Genomic DNA, 25,818 nt, shown 5'->3' on the forward strand with positions numbered 1-25,818 from the left:
TAGACAATTGAGTTGTTTTTCCCAATTGCCGCAGTTGTTAGTATAATTGTGGAATTTTTACTTGTGGTAATGATTTTACTGGTAACACTTTTAAGGACCTTCAAATTTTCCTACCAAAATCCCTTTGACTGGCTTAACAAAAAATAGTTTTGTTTCTCCTGAACCAAATTAATGAAATTACCTGAACGTTTCATTACAAATCTTAGAAAACATTTTAAAACATCTTAATTTAAAATCTAATTTACAATTCTTCATTTATAATTTCCGACACTACGATATTTATGGTGAAGAGTAGCGATGCACATTTCCTCCAGTTTTATTTCGAAAGATAAATTTGGTGCATCTGCTTCTTATGACGCCATTAGTGCCAGCGGCAATGGGGCTCTTCCAGCTGTTACCACCGCTATCTCACTTGATGTCATTGCAGTTTCTACGACACTTTCTGTCGCCTTTCGACTTTTCTGCCTTTAAGGGCAGAGGGAAAACACTTGCACCTGTCCAAAGTTGCAGACATGAAAGTAACTTTTATTTATGGAACTGGGTTAAATTACTTCCTCGTTTGAGGGAAAAGGCAAACAAACTTTGAGCTATTTAGCAGAGTCGCCGCTCCTCTGCTCCTCGGCCAGTGGCTTTATTCGGGGACACATGGAAGCTGCCATTCATCGCATAAACTATATCTACGCCTTCTGGGACCTTTCATAAGCACGGTTTTATCTGCTTTACACATTTGTGCGTCCCTCGAAATGGGAACATGGCTTGGGGGAGGGTCAAGCGAGGGTCGGTGTCGGTCCTTAAGCCCCATTTAGGGTTCGCCTGCAAAAGCTCCTTTCCTTCGGTCCACTCAGTGCCCAGCAATTGTGCGTTGTAGCCACATTCTGCTGATTTTGTCAGTTTTCTCTGTCATTGATTTTCGATCATAATAATTTCATGTGCTTTATGAGCCGGAAAGCGCCCGCTAAAAAGGACGACAACCATCTGCCATCCAGGCAATGCATTTATATGCTCATATGCGATGGTTTCAGCTCTGCAATGATTTCATTTTCATTATTTTTGTTTGTCTCCTCTTTTCCGCTTCCCGTATATCCCCGGGGCAATACCTAAGCTTCTTGTGCGTTTTCTTTTTATGACTTTATAATGTAACTATTATGTGCCTTTCTACATATGTGCGGTGCTGATTTTGAAAAATCAATTTTGCTTTGAGCTTAAGTTGTTCGGTGGGCAATGAAAAAGCAGATATGCAAAGTAATTAAGTACAGTGAAAGTTCGATCGATGGAAGACCGAAGATTAAAAATGAAATTAACATTTATTTAATTTTGATTCACGTGCCTGAACAAAGCAAATACATTTTGCACAAGACCCCTGTCAAACACGGGTACTGATAAACCTTATCTGCGAACCAATTTCCACAACCTAATTTGCGGGCACACGAAAGGGAAATTTGATCCGTGTCGAATCAAATGTTCAATCGAGTCCCGAGCATTATGCAAAACACATGACAGCTCAAGGAATCCCAGGACCAACAACTAAAACAGCCCACTGACAACTTCACTTATTCCAGCTGAGTTGTGACGTTCTGACCGCAGGCAGTTGGCAAATGAAGGCAAAGCCATGGAAAGGAAAGTCGACAAGGAAAGCCAGAGAAAAGGCGTTGAAACGTTTCATTTCCTTCAGCGTCTGTCGACACTCGGACCGAAAAAAATTGGGCTGGTCGAAAAAATAAACCGCAGGCAAATCAAAGGCAGAAGGAAACCTCATTAAATTAATGCAAGCCTAGGGAGTTTTTCCCCGTCTAAAAAAAGCACGAATGCGACCTTGGCTAATTCATGGGAAAAGCTTGCTTAGCTGTTAGTGGAAAACTGTCCCAAAGATTTGAAACGCTAGATAGGCGTAGCCGAAATGATTGGCAGGACCCCTTAAGGACCGGAGTCAGCATAAGCCACAGGCTTAGTTGCGTTAATACGGAAAACCTGACAACGTTTTATCAGGACATATACATTGTTTGCAACGGGGAACAAGATTTTCATTTAAGATTGAGGATGCTCTGACCGTTGCAAGTTATTAACACACATATACCAATCAAAAATAGTCGAAAAGCACGAATACATGTTTTTAAAATTATCAAATTGGCCAAAGCGAAATGTTTTTTCAAATTGTATATTTAACAAAAAACGATCGAACTACCTTTGCATTATTTAAGCCTCAACGAATATGAAAAAATCTGTCTTGGCGCAATGTTATTATGCACATACTAGTATTTTACGAAACCTGCCCAATTTGTATAAAAATCTTAACGTACAAAATCAAAAAAGGGCCGTATGAAATCCAAAAATATTTTTGGAAACCTCAACAAAAGCGGCAAGCCGTAGAGGACAAAAAGTAATTTTAAACTTTTAAAGCACACGTGTCCACAAAACTGCATGTTTATTTACACTCGCCAACACATTTCTGTCTCCTTAAAAAAATGTATTTGTTTTGCAGTACTCATTAAATATAGTACATTATTTCCAGACACTCTAAATGGTGTGCAGAATCACTCGATACAAGAAGTGATTGTACCCCTTTCAGACGAATTTCATCAACACTCTCACTAAAAACCCGAGTTTTGCTGTGGAGTGCCTTTTTATTCATATACATATATCATATGCCCGGCACAGATTTAGAGGGACTTTCGTTTTTTGTCCCCGTTCATGTTTATTTTAGCCTGCAAATAAAAAGGATAAACAACAACTGGCAGCCATGTTCAACAGCATTTCCGCTTACAAGTCTCTTTTTTTCGGTTTGGGTTGACTGGTGTGGGTGTGTGCGGCGGGTATGAACCCCTTCGCAGCATTTGGCTACGGGATCCTGGTGGCAAAGCCAGTCAAAAGCTATCCACTCAATCCTCTGCATATTGCCCATATTTCTTCGGCACCGCTGCCTGTCTGGAGCTCTTGGCCATGTGTGTGCTCCTTTTCCCTGGGTCGCTGCTTAGTCATGCTTATAAAACGCGAAAAACGCGACCAGCGGGGGAGAAGGGGGAGACGGGGGAATTTCCCAACTGTAAACAATAAATATAAACATGGAGCGCTGAGGGCGGAATCATAATAATCCCATCCCACCGCCATCATCGTCATAATCCACATGCTGTCGTCAGTCAAGTTCAAATGGCTGGCAAATTTTTTTATAAACATTTGCCATATACCAACAAAAGGCTAATGCACGCAGGGTGGGGCTAAGAGGTGGTTACAGCTTTAGAAATTGGATACGATGTGATGGAAGGGGTTCTCGAGCCAACATGGGTGCCTTTTTTCATCCTGAAAGATATCTTTTAAAATTGAAAACTTTTACCCAATGCCAATATTTAATTTATTAGAAATATACCGAAACTTGGATCAATACTGGATTACATTATCAATAACTTCTTATCCGAATTGAATGACAGACACATTCAAGAAATGAAGAGCTTTTTTATTTGTATGTATGTTAGTAGTCCAGAGAAAGGTCCAATGTTGTTTTCGAGAGAAAAGGCGGTAATAAGTGATGACAATAAGTGTCAATAAGTTGTGACACTTGTCCATTTTCACAATCCGAGCCCTGTTCCCCGTCGTCAGCTTCGCTTTCGCTCCTAGCACATGCATAAATTATCAAGCCGACACATAAATAAATTGTTGAAATATTTATTTATGGGCAGGACAAGTGTAAGCAAAGCCAAAAGGAACTCGAGAAAGTCAGCAACTGGGGAATGGGATGTCAGGAAAGTAAGTGCATGGACAGAGAGCGATTTGCTTACCTGGAACGCCCACAGCTTGGGTCTGAATGAAACCAACTTGTAAATAAAAACCAAAGACATAAATAAAATAAGAGGGAGTGGGCGGGAAGCACTTCCAGAACCGACCCATTTCCACCTCGCCAAAGTGAAAGCGAGCGAAATGTAAATATCATTTGAGTTAAGAGGCATGGAAGTAAGTTTCGGACTTGAGTTCCAGACCACTTCTGGCTGCACGTGATGGGATCGAAGGGGGTTGCCATAATAATGGGCTCCCGCTTTGAAAGAGGTAACTCCCCCACATCCTTCGATATCACCGCCACTCTCTTCGCCTTATTTGCAGTGCTTTCAAACGCACAAAAATGGCAGCCATTTGTAAGAAAGTATAATAATGGCCTGGCTGAAAAAATATATATGTAAGTGCGGCTATTAAGACTCCTTCGATTGAAGTCTTTTTGTGTCTAACTTATGCGTTGTGGCTGGAATAATATTAGAAAAGTGTTTAAGCTCAACCAATTTTTTTTACTGCAATCTTAAAAAGTTTTTATGTAATTAAGAAAGTGTATATCATAAAAAATGTGTGGATTGTACGAAAACATAATACGTATCAGTTATTCAATCGCACGCTTTTAATGATTATTACTGAGTTGTTCTTAGCTAAACATTAGATCTATTACAAATAATAGTACAATTGCAGAGTTAAGTTACACTTCCATAATTTCAGTTAATTGTCAATCTGACATCAGGTAACACTTGTTGTTATGATATTTAGATAATCAAATAATTTAATATTTGCTTTCTAAACTATAAAATAGGAAGAAAGAAGGTATGCAAAAGAATTTTTCCTTTAAAGAATCCTAGAACTATATAAACGTAGAACATGCTTAGAACAACAACCAGAACAAGCTTTTTAGTTCAAAAAGTCAATATATATTAGAAAAAACCATTAAGATGCCAATATTTATTGGCGTGCTGTTGGGGGTTTAATTACCTTTAAAAGCCTTCATTGTCTGCCCCTAACTCGACGTCTGTGTCCTTCCCTTGCAGTTGCAAATGCGAAAACAACAATGAGATGCTGGCACAATGCGGTGAGGCGCAAGAAGAAGAAGCTGGCGGCGGCTGCGGGGGCGGGAAAAGGATCAAGTGGGGCGGGAGGCGTGGCAGGGCCTCTAGATGGAGATGGCATCTGCCAGAGGCAGCAACAAGTGGCCAGCGACACTTGGCTAACGACGCGGTCTGTCCCCTTATTGTGGCTGCACTTGTTGCTGCTGGTCGCATTTGCAAAGCACGCGGCAGCAGCAACAACTGCCACAAATCCCGAGGCCACAACAACATTGAACAACTACACGGCGACGACAACACTATCCGCATCCACAGCCACGGCAACCACTTCATCGGCATCAGCAGGCGGGGATAAATTCCCAGGCAACTGGGCCGTCCTGGAGGATACATTCAAAAACATCGTGCGGATCGGAGATGGCAACACGGTCACAAGGGTGAGTTTGATGGTGCTTTTAGTACTTTAGTAAAATTCTAGATCAACTATTGCAAAATTAACAAGAAAGGAAGTTAACATCGGCAGGCCGAAGTTTGTATACCCTTGCAGTTATAAGAAACAATCTACTTTAGTAAGGACATGTGTAATTTTTAAGGATTGTTTCTGGCTTCAGTGATATTAAAAAAAAAAAATTATTTCAACTTGACACTTTGACATCTTTATGTTAGTAATTTGTATTAAATTGAATTCGAAATTTAAAAAAAATATATAATAAATTATATTCCCAATATTATAAGGTAATATGTCAAAAAGCCCCAAAGCTATAATTTTTTTTCATATTATTTTCCCACAAATTTTCCGATCGGTCCTATGATATTGCCGATTTTAATTAAATTTAATTCGTAGTTCAGAACTGATTAACAGGTTATATGTTAAAAAACAACAAAGATATAACTTTTTCATAACTTTCCGACTAAATTTCCGATTGTTTCTATGGCAGCTATATAATTCGATTTTGATAAAATTTAATTCGAAATTCAGAACTAATTAAAAAATATTATTTCCGAGCTTAGAAGGTTATATGTTAAAAAACACCGAAGATACAATTTTTTTCATAATTTCCGACTAATTTTCCGATTGTTTCTATGGCAGCTATATGATATAGTCGTTCGATTTTGATAAAATTTAATTCAAAATTCTATTCTAATTAAAAAATTGTATTTCCAAGCGCAGGAGCTTATATGTTAAAAAACACAAAAGATACAATTTTTTTTCATATTATTTTACCACTAATTTTCCGATCGCTCCTATGGCAGCTATATGATATAGTCTTCCGATTTTAATAAAATTTAATACGAAATTCAGAACTAATTAAAAAATGTTATTTCCAAGCTTAGAAGGTTATATGCTTAAAAACACCGAATATATAATTTTTTTTAATTTTTCTCCGATTGTTCCTATGGGAGCTATAAGATATAGTTGTCCGATCCGGCTGGTTCCGACTTATATACTACCTGCAATAGAAAGAAGACTTTTGGGAAAGTTTGAGCTCGATAGCTTTAAAACTGAGAGGCTAGTCTGCGTACAAACGGACGGACAGACGGACGGTCAGACGGACATGGCTAGATCGACTCGTCTTGTGACGCTGATCAAGAATATATATACTTTATGGGGTCGGAAAATCTCTTTCACTGCGTTGCAAACTTCTGACTAAAACCATTATGCCCTCTGCAAGGGTATAAAAAGAAACACAAAAAGAAAGAAATATTGCAGCGAAAATTAGATCAACAAACGTAACAAACTTGAATACCTAAGTGTTTTTTTTACCCACACATATTTGTCAAAAAGTTATTTTGAATAATTTGGCTTAAACTTTGTTGCAACAACTATTCCACTTATCAATGTCATAGTATATTTGTATAGATCGTTTATTATAACGCATTTTGTATAACAATCAATGATCCGTGCCTTGTCTTAGCCTTCTTTTCGACTGCTATGGTATTTTTAAAGCTATCCCTTTATATCACTCACTTTAAAGAATTCGGACTGCGTATTATATGAGTACAATGTGCTTTAGAAGCTGATTTTCAAAACTACATTCCACCATTTACCCTCATGTTGCCTAGTACTAACCCCATTTTAGCTGCAATTACACAGGAGTGCAATTGAAATAACGAGAATAAGTGTTGCCAAAGAGTGGGGATGGGGGGTTAAACCGAATCGCAGATTTCTAGGTGCGCTCTGCGCCGTAGGGCACTGGGCTGAATTTAATTGAGTTGCGATTGCAGACGCGAGGTCACTTGCAGTCCTCTATACCATTTCAAAATTATCAAAGTAGCTACTTAGTGTACACTTAATAACCCTCAATGAGGAACGATAAGAGCTGTCGAATGCAGTTGCTAAAATATTACTGCGAAAGAGTCTTGAAGTCTTGAAGTGTTAATTATATTCTAAAAACGTACTGAAATCCTGTATTATCTGGCGAATTTGACACATGAAATAAAAATCATCTGGTATCGCATTTTTAATTCTTTTTTTATGTTACCACATTAAAACAATCTGATAAATATTGAGAAAACAAATCAATTACTTTAATTTCCTTTTCCATTTGGTGTATATTTGCACAACATTTTGTATTAAACCTATCTCAGGAAATCTAAAAATTAAATTCCGCACTTTCGTAAGTAAGTTCGCGTATTTTGTTGCGGTTTATGTGCACATAATGAGGCGAGCTAATTAGGTTAAATGGTTGAGACGACCGAGTGCTGGTGTAGATATTTTGTGGAGGAATGGGGAAAGGTTTACTCCTCCTCAACTTCCGAGTTTGTTCTTCCTATCTCCTGACAAAACTTTATTGTCTTGGTTTGTCAAACAAAATACTTACTAAACAATACATGCTTCAACTTAAAATTCTGTCAAAACTTTTCGGTGCAATTTCGTTCTCTGGTTTTTAACAATTCAACGTCAAAACAAAACAAACTTTTTGGTGCCTAGAACGTGTATTAGAGAATGAAAAGAAAAGCCAATAACGTAATTTTCCACTCAACCGATAAAAGGGTCTAAAAAATGACGATATAATGGAATTTTTGTTTGACCTAAAATGTATTTTTAATGCGTTTATCAGCGACAGAGGCCAACGAAAAATACCTCAATAGACAACAAAAAATGATTTGGGTATCCGAAAATATGATTTTGTACTGGGAAAAAGTTTGACAGAAAGCTTTGCCTTCCGGTTAATTACGTTTTTTTTCAAGTAAGTCCAGTCTACACAAATAATTATAATAATATTATATTCAAAATTTTAACAACTAATTAAAATTTCTAACCGTGCATCCTTAGGCTGACCCCACCTCCTTTTTAAACCTTATATAACAATAATAATGGCCGTTTCCCAAATCATTAACAGACGGCCATAGAACAATCACTGGTAACGATACACGACATTGCCACAGAGAACTTGGGGACATTGTGCATCTCGACCCTATACCGACCCCTACAAGTGCCCATCAACTCGGAACGATACGAGAGCTCCAGACAGAAAGCCGAATTGGCCGCCTCGATACTCCAGGAAGTTGGCATCATTCGGCACGGCGGTGAGTTTGCACAGAACATAATTGCACCCACCTGACTGCCAGCACATACCCATATTTTTTATCCCATCATCGATTATTGATTTTGTTTTTTTTTGCGTGTGGGCGATGTTCGGCCTGTTATCGCAGCCGAACGACATTTTCCTGCTGGGAAAATTCATATAGCAAAGCCAATACGTGTGTCTCGCACGCGGAACCGATTAAAATATGGTGTGTGTGCGGGCTTAACCGTATCGACACGGTCTCAGTTCCACGACTTATTTAAAGTGGCCGCCATTTAAAGTTATTTTTCCGGCAATGGCGGGAATTCCTCTCTGTCGCTGTCCATGGATTTTTATATTGCTTGAACGGCTGATGTTTTTTGTGGCACGCTTTGGGAGGATAAGTCCTTTATCCGATGGTAAATTTTATTAAATATTGAAAGCATGAAAGAAAGGGTAATTGGTTGCCACAGAAACCAGATTTATTATTAAAAAACAGAATTTAAGAGCAATTTTATAAATATTTAGGTAATAAATCTAGTTTAAATTATTTTTACTAAGGGTTATTCGTTATAATTTAAACTTTACTATAAAAATATTTTGCTGATTCCCAGTTCGGACAAAATTCCTTATATCCCTTAAGTGGAAATCCGATTCCCTTTTGCTGTGTTAAGATTTTATTTAGCCCCCGAACCTTGTAAAATGCTGTGTATATTTGTACTTATGGCCATACATGTCCTTGCTTAATTTCGCAAAATCTGTTCCTTTTGGACCCTGCCTTTCCCATCGCCCCATTTGTTCTCGTCGACGATGTTCCCGTAAAATCTTCGTGGGTAAATCACAGTTGAGTACAAGAACGAATGCGACGGGTGACACCACGCACAATGTTAACTTTAAATTAAATCTACAGCAACAACGGTAACATTGGGACTAACAACGCAGAGCACGGTGCATGGGAACTGAGTGGGTGGTGGGCCACAAGGAGCCGGCAGGTGGGGCTGAGAGGACGAAGCGTCGGCACCGCTTGATGCGCCACAAGTGCGTCGTTGGTTGTCAACCCCAATGCTGTCGCACGGCTGTCAGGACAAGACTTTCATTCTGATCCCAGTTGCCAGTCACCCGACAGCAGCCTTGACAATGCCCAACAATGTGATGAACTGAAAGAAATGAAAAATAAAATTATAGATGTAAATTTGAATTTCAGACGTGGGTGCCTCTTATGCATAACTGTACAAAGTTAATGGTTTTATTTTGGGAGAAAAGTTGAAGAAGTATTGACGATTTTCAGTCATCCGAAACTGGATTTATTTTAAAAAGTATGAAAACCCATATGAGCCTAAAAACACCGTTGACATTTATTTAAATGCCTTTAGACACCAACATGATTTTTAGGTAGCTGAGTGGACTTATTAAAGCAACCTTAACGTGATTTTCCTGCGTAAATTCATAAACTTAAAAGCACAAGAACACATTTTTGGTATAAGTTTTCTTTGTTCAGAGAAGAAGAATTCTCGACTTCAAGCAAGGTTTTAGTTTTCAAAAACACTAGCTCTCGTTTTTCAGAGTGAGTCACAAGCAATATTAACAGGATTAAAGATTCGAAACCATTCTTAAAGTGTAGAAGTCTTTCAATAAAATGCTATCAGTGTGTCATGCATAGTCAAGGACGAGCCGCGGCAAAAAAACGCACAATGAACTCATCGCTGGGGCTATGGTCCTCGGGCTGGCTTCGGATCGGATCGGGATAACAAGGGAGCCGGAAGTGTTGGAGCGCACAAGTTGCCATTATGGTCATGATTTCCACCGTCTTGAAACAGACCACCTCTCTCGGTGGGCAGACTGCTATATCTGGGTTTTTCTTGGCGTCACTCGCTCTGCTCGTGCTCACAAAGGTGAGAGGTGTCAGCGAAAATCGCATAAAGGGAGCGCAATTGCGGCCTTTTGTTGCTGCTGCTGTTGATATTGTTCCAGCATCCTGTTGAGCGCAGGACAGCAACAGGAGGCAGCCATTTGTATACAATTTCGGCACTTGCCTCTATCTTACCCCTGGTCGCCGGTTTGACTCTTGAAATTTTGATGCGGCGCATAAATTATTCGCATAAAGTGCCTCGCAAATCGAATAAATTTAAGCCAATTTAAAGGGGCAACGCGGCGGCAGCCACTCAAAAGGATAACTCTGGCTGAGGTCCGACGAAATGGAAACTGTGAGAAGCGAAGAGAGAGGCCCAGAGGGTAGTTTTTCCCTGTTTTTGGGCTTAAATGAAAAAGATTGCGTGAGGGCAAGGAAATAACCTTTTACCAAAATGCCTTTTAAGGTATATTTTGTTGCACAAGGAGTGGCTCAAAACAAATAAAAAAAATTATTTAGCTATTTTACATGGCAACTTCGGTAACTATTTTTTCCTGCTCTTTTTGGCCGAGAACCGAACGAATGTTCTTCCGCATATTGTACACAAAAAGAACCAAGAGAATTGCCCCCAAAAACCACTTTTCAGGGAAACCGAATCTCGGGTAAATTTAATTATTTCAGCAACACCTGCTTCTGCAAAGACCCCCACGGGATACACAAAAACATGTCTGACTGCAGTTTGAATAATTGCCAATTTTACACACTCTGAAACTTCCGTTGTATCCGACTGCCGAGAAAAGTGAAAAACACAAAATGTTACACTTGTTGTTAAATTTTCTGCAACACCTTTCCAGCGAGAAAAACAAAAACATGCCCAAGAAGCAATAAATTATCCAACTATCCAAAAAATGCGAAAATAGATTGATGACGGGGTACGGACGAGTGCGAAACAAAATGGCAGAGCGGATGATGAATGAGCCCGTGACCCATAAGCACATCATTCCAGATATTCCTCCTGGCGCAATGTGTTACCTGCTCAGGTGAAAACCGGCTGACAGCCATTGCGAAATGTTGTTTACCATAAGCGTTCTGTCTCGGACACATTTCTCAGAATAGTAGTAGAGGAGAGGATAAGAGTAAGCACATGTCTGCACAGTGAAAGCAATTAATTATTTGTTATTAAACCTAAAAAAGGGAATAAAAATTAAGTTTTTGTTCGTACCCTAATTCAATAATTTATCACATTTTATAAGAGTGTTTTTGAGTTTATCTGATAGATATTAATTTGATTGTTTTGATATAGTCAAAGGCGCGGAGTATTGGGTGAATTCTGCTTGTACAATAATTCCTGTAGTCGGGTGGGAAAAGTGAACAGAAACATTTCCCCGCGTGTGTACATTACAGCCGTATCGCAGATCCTTTGTTTCAATTTTACTCCAGCCCCACGGAATCAAAAAAGTTTGCAACTAAAAAATTCACGTACACGGTTTACGTTACTTTCTCCCGGATATAAAAGAGCAAACTTTCCGAGATGTGGCGCGTACCTTCTGTAGTAGCGGCAACAAAAACAAACAGGAAAAGGAAGATAAGCAAACCCTATACATACTAAAACATAAAAATAAAGAAAGTACCACGGAAGTTGCGGTAATCGAATTTAAATAAGTTTACTTGGTAAACAATTCTCGTTTCGCTTTCGCTTCCTCTTTTCTTTTTTTCTTACTGAAAGTCAAACATCAGGGCTTTCATTTCAGCTTTTTACCGGATAATCTAGCTTTTTTCCTCGCAACCAAAGTTTGTGTTCTTAAGCTGTTGAATACTAAAATAATTTGTGTTAATGTTTACTTGGTCAATTTAAATACGTTTAATTAGTTATATAAAGTTATGTTTACGAAAATAAGCTGAGGGGTGTGAGGGACTGTAAGAGATCGCACACTTTATTCGACTTTACCTTCTTAATGAATAGTCCAATTAAAAAATAATACCAAATAAATCAAATATATTAATAAAAAATTAAATATTAAAAAGTCAACACAATCCCATTCACCCAAGATAGTGATAAAAATCTTGCTTTTATCATAAAACATACTGTAATTCCGTATGAATTGGCTACACAACTAAAATTATTAGTAATTCACTGTCTTAAATCCATTAAACTGAATCTAATGTATACCCTCGGGATAAATCATGGAATTAAAAATGTGAAAGCATGGAACCGAAACTATTTTAGTGCCTTTTTGCCATAAGTTATATTGTATGCACATGTTTAATGCAGTCACTTAACCCCTTTAGGCTACCATTTCTAAAATGTCGGTTGACTTAAATCTAGGAAGTTTTAGTCAATGTAAGTGTTTTTTTGAAAATTCTTTTTTAGAGATTTTTATTCATATCACGAATGTTGGAGAAAATTGTAATTATCCTCGAAAGAAGACGAAATCAATTTAGACGTTTAGCTACTTATAACTTACTGCTGCTGAAATTCCGTCAGCACTGAAAGCAAAGGGCGAGTGTTGCAAAAACATTAGCTTTTAACAGTAGCCGCCCACACACTCCCATCTCGATGTGGCAGGAGCGGGCGGGAAGACGTGGAGGAGGGAAGGCCTCTGATGTCCTGCCGCGCATATTAATCATTGTTGTTGGCTTGACACTTTTGCCAAGGCCGAAGGAAGGACTGCAACAACAGCTGCGGCTTTTAATGACTGTTTCAAGGCCGCAATAACAATAACAGATGTTCCGAGTTAAGCGCTTTAAGTTTGCAGAAATGGCATGCCATGGGTTAACAATGGAAAAGCCTTCCTAACGTGATTAACACTCTTAATTGCACATGCATAATTCATTCCCACCCACACAAATGTCGTTGACCAAAATTCAGAATTTATTTAATTAAAAGTTCGTATTTAGTTAACAAATCAAAGGCAATTTCGCCGAAGGGAATTATTAATATATATACTGAAATAAATTTAAAACTATTACATTTAATGAAATTTAAACAAAAATTCAAGCTGAAAAACTCCCTACAAAGCATGTTCCTAGAGTCCTTAGTACAACATGTTTGCCTTTCATCGATTTATGAGCTGCACCTGAGTGGCACTCTATCGCAATAATCGTTCAACGTGGATTGAGAATAATGATGTTGAAATTGCAAAAATATTTATGTAAATCACTGGGAATGCAATCAAACGAAGCACGTCGGTAGCTGGGAAATCAACAATGGAAATGCATTTCCATTGAGGCTTGGGGACGACGGCAGGCCGAAAATGGGAGCCGCAACCTTCGCGGCATAAATAATTAAAGTTGGGCAATTTGTGCGCTGTAATCAGCAATTACGAGGAGTGAGGTGACACGGCCAATTCGTATTCCTGCGAAATACAGATTTTAATTACTTTGTGCGTACTTCCATTTAATTTCCGCCACCAATTATTGAAACAACCTTTTGCCCGTGCTACCCCAAATGCTAATGCACTACTCTTTTCACGAAGGATTGTCGGATGCTCTGGCCAAGGGACTGCTCACCGATGACTTTACAACCGGGGCCCGTATTTTGGCCCTGAACCTGACGAATGGAGCGGTGCAGTCGTACGTGTGGTGGGTCAAGGGGGGGCAGGCGGAAACCCAGCGCTACGACGAGGACGGCCTCCAGATTGGCAAAAAACCCGCAGGCAGCTACCCCTGGTGCGTACCAAAAAACCGATGTTGCCCGAGTTGGATTTATGTTTATTTCATAAATTTTTAATGTACACAGATACACTCTTTGTAACTGCTTGATAATTACAAATCATAATTGTACTGAAATCATATACCTAAATTAACAATTGCAAGGGTTTTGTTGGTACTTTTTTAGCAACTGAGTTAATATAGTAATTTTACATTCATATTTTAAATCCATACTTTTAATGCTTCCTTACCATTTTTTATTTGATGAAAAACACCTACTCGTAGGGCAAATGTAATTTATTCAACATAAAAGCTTCAAAATAATTAGTTATTTGATGGTCAGATAGAATATTTTTTCTATTTTCCCTAATGTAATTTAAAACTTAAAAGAAAAGTATTCCCTAAATCAAGCTAAGCCATTGTTTTAGAACTTAAGAAAAAAGAGCTGTATTGACAGCACTCAAGCGACCTTATCTAGCCCCGCTTGAATTTGGCATCCCTTCCACAGGTTCGACGACGAGACCTCGACTCCCACGCTGCGGTCCCCGAAATTCGCGCCCAGTCCGCCCAACAACTATTACAAGGGCTGGTGGACCTTCCCCTACTTCTCGTGCTCCCTCAGCCGCTGGCTGGTGTCCTACAGCATCGCGATCCCGCCGGTTGGGCGCCACGGGCTAAGGGGTTTCATCAGCATCGACATCGACGTGTCCACGCTGCGGGTCAACCAGTGCGAGGCGCAGCCCTACCAATTTGGGAGTCGCCGCCAGAAAATGCAGCAGCTCCAGCAACAACATCGTCTCTCTGCTCGGAGACCGCCGTTTTTGGGCGGCAGGATGGGGCCCGTTGATGAGAGCACCATCAACGATCTGCAGGCGTTCCACAGCTCCCACAAGTGCCATCGCACCTCCATGGTGGTGAGTAAATAATTCCCATTAAGGAATTAAATAAACATTCATTATACCTAGCAGCAATTTATATTTTTCACAGGGCTACCCAGATAAAATATGTTTGAATAGGAAGCACTTATCTCTACATAAAATGAAATGACAAGGCTAGTTTCGTATGTCTTTGATTAACTGCAGTATTAATGTTCAAGTGAACATTCAAATCTTAATACATTTTATTGGTTTAAAATTAAACACACGAAGCAGGCCAAAGTCCCAGTTGCCCTTGCCTTTAGTTTAGACTAGTTTATTCATTCAGATTCAGTAAAGAGCGCAGAACACATGTTGTAACTCAAGGTAAATATTTGTTGGAGAACACAACTTGTGTTATAAGAAAATGTCAGTGACATAATTGATTGCAGGCCGAAGACTCCGAATTGTACTTTCCAATAAAAAATCTAATTCTGCCAACATAGATACAAACACAAGATCAGGCTAGTTAATCAAATCAGGCAATGAATAATAAACAGGGCGAATTGTCTGAAAATAGGACGGAGAAGATGCCGACCCAACAGCTGCGTAAGCCGGTCAAACGGCTCAATGGAAAAGTTCGTGGGGTGGTGACCCCTGAAAATTCCCCGAAGGAGCTCGCTCACCCATCGACTTTCCCGGCTGTGGAAAGCCACACGCACACCCTTAAGCGGAGGCGCAGTAGGGCATTCAAGAATTTTTTGGCCAAGTTTAAAAGATCCAATCCCGGAAGTTTGACCGCTGAGGCCACCTCTATGTGGCGCAAAATGAGCCTCCAGGAAAAGGAACAGTTTCGAGCGGGCATCTCAGATCGGCATAAGACGAATCAATGGGACGCAAACGCTGTAGTTAGTCAGGTTGCTGAGGAAGCACCATCCTTAGAAATAGTTATTGATACTGCGGCAGAGCGGCAAATTCATAACGACCAAATTCATAACGACCAACTTCAAGAAAGTCCAGATGGCAAAAAACTCTCCTGGCTGAGTTTTAGTTGCATTTCCAAAGCTTTAAATAACGCAAAAAATTTATTTCATTAAATCATTTTTCTCCAAATTGTTAATGTTCAATATAAAAAAGTAATAAAAATAAATTATATTAGTGTTAAAATTTCTGATAGTTTGTTATAAAATAAAAGAAAAGTTTCAGCATTTATTTTATAGCATTGCAATTTAATTAACATTGATACATGCGACCATTGGTATGGTATAATCTACATAAATTTTTTTTACATATAACACTTTTTATTTATTTCCGTGATCAATAATCTATTTGTATATCTAAAGCCTGATACTCGCCTCAAAGCAATACGACAGGGGAACTACAGTGTTCCTCACATTCAATCACATTCACAAATCACATTTTGTAAAGAGATTTTCATATTGCTGCCTTTTTGTTTGGGCTAACAGGTATAGTTTAGTTGAATAAATTAAATATTAAATCATAAAAATTTGTCAGAGTTCGACTTCTAAGAAGCTATCCTAAGATGAATTATTTTTTCCTGAGTGTACTCGTTGCGACTGCAATTGATGTGAAACTATTTAAGTCAAGTGCTTTTGTTTTCCCCCTGGCAGTGTGACTACCGCCAGCCGAGTGCGGAGACCCCTACAATAAGCGGCGTTAAACTGCTGACCACGCTGACCGGGAGCAGCAGCTGGGCCCGGGGCTCCTACCAGTGCCTGTGCCGGGCGGGATTCTACTCGCTGCGGCATCCGGACGGATTCAACGGCACCATCATGGAGATTGCCTGGCAGGAGCAGCAGGACAATATAAGCAATTACTATTCGGAGGTCTTCAAGTGTTTGCCCTGCGCCCCCGGCTGTGACACGTGCACGGGTCCGGAGCCATGTCTAGCCAACTACCACTGGCCATTCAGGTTGGTATCCGTGTGCGGGGTTGTTTGCCAGTGGTGGGAGAGGGATACTACCCTTCCACAGCAGCCAACATTGTTAAAGAGTGTATCCTTTCTAGTAAATAAGGATGGAAGGCTGTGCAGCCGTTGCAACTTGTGATATTTTTAAACGATACCTTCAGTTAATATTACATAATATTTTATTTATAAATTTCTAATAGCCTTAATTGCTTTTCCCATTCGTTCTTAAAAATGGCTCTCATTTAATGTACTCATGTACTTTATAAAATATGTTTTTTGGTTTTCGATTGGCTTTAGAAAAGCATTAAGCCACTCAATAGTTATTTCTGGCTTACATAAACTTTTATGAGTAATAACCGGATGACATAACTATTATTAATCACTGTTACTTGCGTAGAAACCTAAGAGTGAGCATCCTCCACCTAAAAGACTTTATTTCCTCGCTTTTAGAATATCCCTGCTGACTATATCGATAGGCTGTGCCTGTAGCACATTCGTTCTCGCCGGCTACCTCTTCCGGCATCGACGCGTCAAGGTCTTCAAAGTGGCCAGCCCCATCTTCCTGATGATCACCCTCATCGGCTGCGCCATCATGTACCTGGAGGTAAGTAGTACTCGGGTCATTTGGGGCGACACTCTTAACCCATTAAAGCAGATGAAAGCGCAGAAAAGGGCCAAAAACACACAAAGGCCATTTGAAAACAATGTTGCTAATGCGACAAAAGGCCCAAACGCGGTCGGCACGCGCCCATTCATAATTAACCCACCTGTTTGCCCCTTTCGGTTCTTATCCCACTCCCATTTCTGGATGTAAAGGGATCTGCGAACAAACCACAGCATAAAAGTACCACTTATGGGTTTTTAAATGCGGCTTTTAAGCACTTGCTGGTCGAAAGGGTATGAAGGTTTAAGGGTGTCATTTGTAACAAAATATGTTTTTAATATTATTATAAACCGTCTAAAACTTAAAATTAAAAACTAGGAAGGAGTGCTTCGAGTATCAGATGCCCCTTACTCAGCTTAAGGGAGCAAAAGGAAATGGAGCTATATAAGAGCAAAGCGATATTGTAAGAACGCCACCTATGTAACTTTAAAACTGTAGAAGCCACAGGCTCCACAATAAAAATACATTTATATTTGACTCACATGTAAAGCTTTTAAATTAATTATAAAATTGTTTTGCATTTCCCGAAAAATAACATATACATAAGACTTATTTTCAACATTTTGTCAAGATTACTGGTGCTTTTAACAAGTTTAAAAAATAACATAATATTCAAATCAATAATAAAATATTAATAAGTTAAAAGTAATAAAGTAATCATAGAAAGGGGATTGCATAGTCACCCTCCATCCACTTTCAGCTTGCTGTTCTTCTTTTTCTTGTTGGCAATTATGTTGTCAACATTAGCATACCAACAATGCCATAATACCCAGTGGACGCATAAAACCACCTCCCTCTCTAAATGAACACACACCGAACGGCAGTGCACAATAAAGGAGGGAGCTAAAGGAACACAATTTTACTCGATTTTATAATCAAATGTAACACATAAAAATTCTACAAAAATTTTAAATTGATAGAAAATAATAATGAGCAGGAAATTACCGAAGAATGGAGTTCCGAATTCAAAAGATGATAATTCGCAGGATGAAAATGAGGACTTGCAGCAAGCGATTAAAGAAATGGTCAAGACTCCCGATATAGAAGAAAGGCCAGGGACGAGTAGTAAACGTTCCGATGTGCAGTGCGATTCTCGAGATTTGGATAAACACAAACCGTTCTCGAAGGTGATACAAAAAAGTCAAGTGGAACAAGAGTCCCAAACAGGAGAGCCCTGTGAAAAGCCTAGGAAATCGAAACATAAGCATTCAAAATTGGATAGCGAGGACAGCTGGTCTACACTCCTTATACAAAGGTTTACCTGGACAAATAAAACTCAAACTACTGATGTAGTTTTGCCCGAAAGTGTCCAAATTAACACAGATACAATAAACGAAACACAACCGTCTACCACGGAACCATTTAAATGTGTCAAAGCAAAGAGTACGGAGAAAATAAATTCTTCTACCGATACCTCAAACGAAAGCCTAATACGAACAGATCATTACGGACAATCAAATGAAGGACAGAAGGAAAATGCATACGATGGGAGTCCGTTAGTTGATGAGGGATCGAATGAAGAATCGGTGGAATTTCTTGAGAAACTACGAAAAATTGAGGAGGCCTCCAAACCCAAAACTTGGAGGAGACCAACACCGATCGTAATAAAGCCTAAAGAGGCATCTTCCACCACGAAAAAGAAAGACGAAGTGGAGGCAACACTGCCCACTAGTACTGAGAAGCATAGGTATATTAATATTTTAAAGGTTCCATTACATCGTAATTTAAATTATGCCACGCAAGATGAGTCGAAGCGGAACCCCGATCAGCCACCGGGAGATAACGATCCTTCGCACTCGAACCGCCCGACAGAATCGCCAGAGAAGGAACTATCAAATTCAGAAGGAACTTCCGACCAAAAACCTGAAGAAGTACCAGAAAAAAAGCAAGAGGAACCGACTGCAGATCAGTCCGCTGAAAAAAATCGTCGAAATACAGATTCTCAAAGAACCCTGACAATAACTGGGCATTCGCACGTTACCACAAAGCTAGATAAACACTGTCATTTCAAAGAGCAGGAATCTGGAGTGGATAAGCCCGCCAGACGCAAATTAATAGTCGCCTGCATTCTGTGCTTGGTGTTCATGATTATCGAGGCTGTCGGCGGATTTGTTTCCAATAGTCTGGCCATTGCCACAGACGCTGCCCATTTGTTAACGGACCTGTCCTCATTTCTCATCTCACTCTTCGCATTGCATCTGGCTGGAAGGCCTGCGTCTGAGCGACTCAACTTTGGATGGTATCGGGCAGAGGTCATCGGGGCCATGATATCCGTATTCTTTATCTGGGTATTAACAGGTGAACGGTAAATATTCGCCCTTGGTAAATACCTAGAGTAGTCTTTACTGCGTTAGTGGCAAGGGATCATCCAATTGAATCATATTTTACTTACTCAGAGTGCAGTAAATCGCCGCTTTCACTAACGCGCCTCCTAGCCTATAGCGCCACCTAGCCCTTTTTTTTACTTCTAAACATAATTTCCAAATATTGATTATTATTTGGTTATAACTTTTACATTTTTAGCATGTAGATGGTTATTAGTTATTATTAAAAGAGCAAGATCGAATTTAAATGCTTACAAAATATTAAAAAAATGTAAGTGTTGGCGCTACCCACGTTTCATCGTTATAGGCAACAAGCACTAGAATGTGCATTCCAAGTTCCAGCGTTCATGCTGAGGGACAGACAGACGGACTTGACTAATATACTCTTCTCTAGGCAGACAACATTCCATTTATAATTTAAAAAATATACCATCTTTCAAGAACTAATTCGGATTTCGAAAATATCTTAAGGCATTATTTCAAATGGTTTTTTGCATTCTGAGCGCAGCCTTACTAAAAATTGAATTATTGTAATCCGTAATTTTGAAAACGAAACCCGTCACAGGCATCCTCGTGTACATGGCCATTATGCGGTGGGTGAACCAAGACTTCGAGCTGGACGCCGTGGTAATGCTGATCACGTCTGCGCTGGCCATAGCATTCAACTTGATAATGGCCGTGCAATTGCATTTCGACAACTTGCACTTCGTTCCGGGAAAGTTCAAAAGGTCAAAGGTCGTGGGATCGGAGACAGGGAGCGAGGTCGGCTTGTCGATGGTGGGCAGGTCTGTGTCCACCCAGCTCCCTGTAAAGGAGGAACAGAACATCAATGTGCGGGCGGCGCTGATTCATGTAATCGGGGATCTTATCCAGAGCGTTGGGGTTTTTGTAGCCGCTTTGATTATATTCTTTCTGCCGGCCTGGGCCTTCATGGACTCGGTTTGCACGCTCTTCTTCTCGGTGCTGGTTATTGTGGTCACAATCAAAATTTTAAAAGACGTCCTAATGGTCCTGATGGAGGCCACACCGGATTTCATGGATTACGAGGAGGTCAAGCGGACATTTCTATCTATTCCGGGAGTTGAGCATGTCCATAACCTGAGGATTTGGGCTCTGTCCATTAACAAGGTGGCCTTGTCCGCCCACCTGGCCATTTCTAAGGATGCCGATCCTCAGCTGATCCTCGAGGAGGCTACCAAACTGATCCACAAACGTTTCCGATTTTTTGAGACCACCATACAGATCGAGGAATACTCGCCAGACATGGAGAACTGTGAGCAGTGCTCGAGTCCTGCAGATAAAAATGAAAGACGAAAGTCCGCGGACTTGGAAAAGGGCGCAGCGGATGCGGATCCAAAAAAGATGCAGATGCAGCAGCCCGCCGATTCTGAAAACGGATAAGAGATTATTCCGCAGCCTCCTTTGAAAAGAATCTATTCGTGTTCACCATTTTTAAATGATGTGTTATACCTTTAAATGATACAAAATTTAAATGTGTACCAATTATTATCCAAATATACGTAGATTTTATTTTATAAGAAGTTTAATTTGCCAAAAGGAGTGCGAGAAATATGGAGAAGTGCCAGCTGCAAAAGTACTGTTCCACCTATCGATTTCTTTATATTAACGATGGTCCGATTTAGTGATAACAATCGCTTTCAGTCAAAAAAGACAAACAGATTTTTGCTTTTTATTAATTTAAAGTAAAAATAATAAAATAAAAATATTAAAAACCGCATGTCAAATAAATTTAATGTAATGTACTCGCTGAAAGTAAAAAAATACTACTACTATATATAACTAATTTAGTTTTTACTTAAGTTAAAAATATTTAAAAAAATATATATCTATTAATTTCTATGTTTTGAAGTACTTACAATTTTAAATCCAACGGTTTTAAGACATTGTAAAAAATATTTATATAAGAAAATGTAGATTTTCACAAACTTTCGACAATGGGTTAAAAAGAGTGGCATTTAAACGTATACGAAATAAAACGAGCCAAGATTGTGGTTTCCTAATTATTCTTTAGATTATCAATCATATTTCAAAGTGTAAAATATAATTTTAGTGATTTGCGAATGATTAATTTTTCTTATAGATGGTTGCTATATTTCCCTATCTGGATACCACTTGGTGTATCGCCACCAAGTGGACGCGGCACATGGGTTTTTGCATTACCTACACTTCGCTGCTCATGAAAACCTGGCGGTAGGACAAACGTCTAAAAACCAGAAAGTAATTGCAAACATTAAGAGTTTAACTATTATTTCGCAGAGTTTCCCTGACTTATCGCGTAAAGTCGGCCCACAAAATAAAACTGAACGACCAGCAACTGTTGCAGTGGATGGTACCCATTCTATTGGTTATGCTGATCTATTTGGGGACGTGGACCATTTCGGCCACTCCAAACGCAGAGGTGGTAAGTATAAATGAAGGGTATTGGTTCGGGACACTTTTTAATCGCTTCCCATGTTTTCGTGAAATTTTCCAGATCTTAGACCAGAGTCATTTGAAGTTCAAGCAGTGCTCCTACAACTGGTGGGACCACAGCTTGGCCATCGGGGAAGTGTTCTTCCTGGCTTGGGGAATTCGGGTGTGTTACAATGTGCGGAACGCGGAGAGTCTCTACAACGAGGCGCGGCTCATCTCGTACGCCATATACAACATTGCACTCGTCAACATCGCCATGGTGGCCTTCCAGTAAGAACAATTTTAAATAGTTTTATATTTAAGTATCGGCTAAAGAGACTTCTGTGACATCCCTAAAAATACGAGATTTTCCTTGTCTATATAAACTCGAAACAAGTCTGAAGCCTGCGCTGCCTTTATTAACCCTTCTATTGTTTAAATTTTTTTTTATATTGTTTTGGGTTTTTAAAAAATAATTCCCTTTATAAAAGCTAAGCTGCTCGTGCGAGCCAGTTTAATTTAAAACATTATTTTTAATTTATTTACTGTACAACCTATACTGCTGTATAGAAGTGACTTTCTTAGTTATGTATCGATTTTACATGCCTTTAAAAGGGCATTGCCACCTGATGAATTGAATCATGAGAGTTGACACATGTTGCGTAATCCACTGTCGCGTCCATTAGGGGAAATGTAAAGCTGGTTGTCTTATGCGGCCCGCTTTATTTAAATTCCTTTGCTTTGTGCGCGCTCGTGCTCGCATTGTAATCCTTTTTGTCTGTAAGGACTCGCACCGCCCTCCCTTTATGCGGGTTTCCATACGTCTGCCGCTATGCTCACATAGACATTCCCGGCCAATCTCTCCGGTTTCAAGTTGTCTGCTGGTTTGCTGCGTTCCCCAACTAACATCCCCTTGATGAAGTCCTTATAATTAATGCAATTTGTTTGGAAACTGGCTACGACACGCACCTAAACCAATCTTAACTGGCTTGGGTCAGTATTTTGGGCATAACAATGATTGGCTGAGCCGCAAAAGATGCCAGAATTTCTATCAAATTTTCGCCTAAAGGGGGATATAGAAATTTTAAATTGGTAATATATTCGCACTTAAAAATAAAATGACTAAAAAACTCTTAACAAATAAAAATTCACTTAATAATATTAACAAATAAAAGGATAATTTCTGTATACAATTTTACTCTTTGGAATAGTATACTTTATAGTGTAGTATAGTATAGTATATTTTTTCCTAGTCCTTTAGAGAAAAAAAAATACAAAATAAACGCATTTTTAGTTTGTTTGCAATAAATCTATACATTTTCCCTTCACAGTGTAATGCTCTTTCCAAATGCCGGACCCGACTACAAGTACATGCTGGGGTTTGTGCGAACCCAGCTCTCGACGACCACCACCATTGCTCTGGTCTTTGGGCCAAAGATTTTGCGAGTTTTGAAGGGACAGGGGGACAAGTGGGACCAGAAGGCCAAGGTGAGGAGCATTACAGCCTCCTTCTCTCTGAACGGAGTCGGTCTGGTGCCAGAAGAGTCGCCCGACTTGTATCAGGAGAATGAGGAACTTAAGGTACGTATTTGGGCCAGAGAGTAAGTCATAAAGTTAACAAAATGGCACTCCACGACAGGAACAAGTCCAAAAGCTGGCCCACCAAATTGAGTTCATGAAGACTGTGCACATGCAGATGAACAACAGGCACCTGAAGCCAAAGCCGGGCGGATATTTTACCATAACGTCAACCTCTTTCCAAGCGCCCTACAGCAAAAACACGGTTTCCACGGCTCAGACGCAAACTGGCAAGGAGGACTCCAGGTAACCTTTCCGAAACACCTTAATCTTTCCACGGGATAAAGTCTGATCAAACTTTCACACTCGTATTCCTGTTTCGAATTGGTTCTTGGTATAAGCTTTGAGTTTTAAAATGTTTTTTTTTCAGTAACACGCCAACGAAGCTAAAATCGCCTAAGGGCAAAGTCTGACGAGGTCAACGAAGTGTTAAAGATTGCTCAATAGAAGTCGATGGTAGGCAGGGCCCCACCACCCAGGTGGAGGACGCCATTAAGTTTAATTTCCACCAGTCAGAATCGGAGGAGATGATTACCTTGCAGGGAGAGCAGCCAGGATCGGAGGAGGCGGCCTTGATCGCCCAGTTTCGCCGCCTCTTTGCGCCCATTTTGGATGATAGTTTGAACCTTTACTACCAACTCAACGATTTGGATGACGCGGAGCACGTGCGGATCCATCAAACGGTGGCCCAGTTAAATGAGCTGACCAGCAGCGAAGAGGAGACGATGATCACCCTGGTGAACAGCCCATCGCCACCGGTGGAGGTGGAGCTGATGCTGCCATTTTCCAGCGAAAGCTCCACGGCCAGTAGTTCCCTCTACGCGATCCACACGCCTTCTCCAGCTCATCCCAGTGGTCTGCTCCTGACGCCCCAGAATTTGGAGTCACCAATGCAGTCCTGCAGTGATGCCCTTACGATCACCGAGCGGGTGCAACTGCACAGTCCTCCGAATCAGCTGCAGATCCTCGAGGATGATAACAACACTTCCTGTTCGCTGTCATCGAATCTGACGGATAGCAAAACCCTGGATGGCCGTACACCCATTGTAGTCTGACGGATTCTCACCCCCGGTCTGCTTAACTTGTGATTTTCTTTACACAGTGTTAGAGCAACAACAAAAAGTTAGCCAAGTTAGAACAGTAAACGGCTTAACGTTAAATATAGTCTTAAATAATGTTTGTGTGTATGTGTCTGTCAAAGTCGTTAAAATAATTAAAGCGTTTATGCGGAGGAAAGAGCATCGAATTCCCGAAACAAGTAGTTTTAAAATCATTTTTGTTATTTATGAATAACAGAACGTTTAGGAAATATCCCACCAACAAATAATAATATTCATTTCTTGATTTTTTTACAGAACCATGAAAAGAAAGTCGTTTTTAAGTATTAAATTACTTCTCAAAAGTGAGAAAGCTTAAGAACTATATATACTTTTTTGTTCTCGTCTTTGTTCAAAAATATTCTGCAGGGTATCATTTTTAAACATTTTTTTAAAGCTTCCCATCATCTTCAACTTTTCTACCGCATAAACGCAAACTTCATGTGTGCTTTATTTTCGGCTCCTTAACCATACACCCATTTATAATACCATCATCCATGATCTCCATCTTTATAAACCGGAAAACGGGATCATAATTGAGCAAATTTTTATCACTTCGTTCGGATGGAAAGACAAAGTTGTATAGAAGAGTTGTAGACGGCCAGACGGTCCGATGAGTCTCATAGAGTCCATCGGAACCCTTAGGGACTGCCTTTAACACATCTTATTTATCTCTCATGCACCTAAATAAATTGTATTTTTCCTTCTCTTTGCACTCATTCATAGAACAACTATTATTTGCATCGTAGGTTGTCATCGTCACATAATCTTTATAAATTAACATCTAAGCATAGCAAAGAGTCGATTTTAGTGTACAAGAAGATATTTATAATGATATAACAAACATAAAAAAGAACATTTTAGCGTACTACTTTAAGCTGAGAAAGTGTTAACAGCCGCGCAATTTTTCTTGATACAGTTGGGCAAACCGTATAATGAAAAGTATTCCAATCCACAAAACAAAAAAACAAATTATAACTGAATGCGGAATAAATAAAACATTGAAAGTAAGTTAATGTTAAATTAAAGTATTGTAGAGGAAACAATATGGAAAAATCAAAAATAAATGTTATAAAAGTTAAGACCATTTTTAATTGTTTTATTATATTGTTTTAAAATATAAGCGACTTAAAAAATGAACACGG

At 39.6% G+C, this 25,818-nt stretch overlaps 4 protein-coding genes across 6 annotated transcripts in view; all 4 read left to right on the forward strand.

Annotated features, from left to right (window-relative positions):
- The window catches only part of LOC108033946 (probable G-protein coupled receptor CG31760), a 31,953-nt gene extending 7,868 nt beyond the window's left edge, over nucleotides 1-24,085 (forward strand). The window contains exons 3-14 of the mRNA XM_044094042.2: nucleotides 4,794-5,242; nucleotides 8,150-8,336; nucleotides 13,640-13,832; nucleotides 14,323-14,728; nucleotides 16,300-16,601; nucleotides 17,049-17,202; nucleotides 21,688-21,797; nucleotides 21,864-22,008; nucleotides 22,081-22,289; nucleotides 23,330-23,579; nucleotides 23,638-23,822; nucleotides 23,947-24,085. Coding sequence (XP_043949977.1) covers nucleotides 4,814-5,242; nucleotides 8,150-8,336; nucleotides 13,640-13,832; nucleotides 14,323-14,728; nucleotides 16,300-16,601; nucleotides 17,049-17,202; nucleotides 21,688-21,797; nucleotides 21,864-22,008; nucleotides 22,081-22,289; nucleotides 23,330-23,579; nucleotides 23,638-23,822; nucleotides 23,947-23,989 — 2,613 coding nt within the window. The 5' untranslated portion in view covers nucleotides 4,794-4,813 and the 3' untranslated portion in view covers nucleotides 23,990-24,085. The remainder of the gene's footprint in view (nucleotides 1-4,793; nucleotides 5,243-8,149; nucleotides 8,337-13,639; nucleotides 13,833-14,322; nucleotides 14,729-16,299; nucleotides 16,602-17,048; nucleotides 17,203-21,687; nucleotides 21,798-21,863; nucleotides 22,009-22,080; nucleotides 22,290-23,329; nucleotides 23,580-23,637; nucleotides 23,823-23,946) is intronic.
- Nucleotides 14,941-15,835, forward strand: LOC127010715 (uncharacterized). Of its 2 annotated transcripts, none has more exons than XM_050885300.1 (2): nucleotides 14,941-15,055; nucleotides 15,121-15,835. In XM_050885300.1, the coding sequence occupies exon 2, from the start codon at nucleotides 15,214-15,216 to the stop codon at nucleotides 15,763-15,765; it is 552 nt and encodes a 183-aa protein (XP_050741257.1). In that variant the 5' UTR covers nucleotides 14,941-15,055; nucleotides 15,121-15,213; the 3' UTR covers nucleotides 15,766-15,835. The 2 variants fall into 2 exon arrangements, with proteins under 2 accessions (XP_050741257.1, XP_050741258.1); XM_050885301.1 differs by having other exon boundaries at nucleotides 14,992-15,055; nucleotides 15,175-15,835.
- Nucleotides 18,115-21,121, forward strand: LOC108033947 (zinc transporter 2). 2 transcript variants are annotated; one of them, XM_017108636.3, is made up of 2 exons: nucleotides 18,115-19,560; nucleotides 20,152-21,121. In XM_017108636.3, exons 1-2 carry the CDS (start codon nucleotides 18,192-18,194, stop codon nucleotides 20,985-20,987), a joined length of 2,205 nt encoding a protein of 734 aa, XP_016964125.1. In that variant the 5' UTR covers nucleotides 18,115-18,191; the 3' UTR covers nucleotides 20,988-21,121. The 2 variants fall into 2 exon arrangements, with proteins under 2 accessions (XP_016964125.1, XP_016964126.1); XM_017108637.3 differs by having other exon boundaries at nucleotides 19,419-19,567.
- Nucleotides 24,086-24,103: 18 nt separating the features above from the next.
- On the forward strand, nucleotides 24,104-25,813 carry LOC108033949 (probable G-protein coupled receptor CG31760). Its single transcript, XM_050885302.1, has one exon. It carries the CDS (start codon nucleotides 24,104-24,106, stop codon nucleotides 24,629-24,631), a length of 528 nt encoding a protein of 175 aa, XP_050741259.1. The 3' UTR covers nucleotides 24,632-25,813.
- The last annotated feature ends 5 nt before the right edge of the window (nucleotides 25,814-25,818 follow it).

The sequence above is a fragment of the Drosophila biarmipes genome, chromosome 2L (genome assembly GCF_025231255.1).
Source record: "Drosophila biarmipes strain raj3 chromosome 2L, RU_DBia_V1.1, whole genome shotgun sequence".
Taxonomy (NCBI): domain Eukaryota; kingdom Metazoa; phylum Arthropoda; class Insecta; order Diptera; family Drosophilidae; genus Drosophila; species Drosophila biarmipes.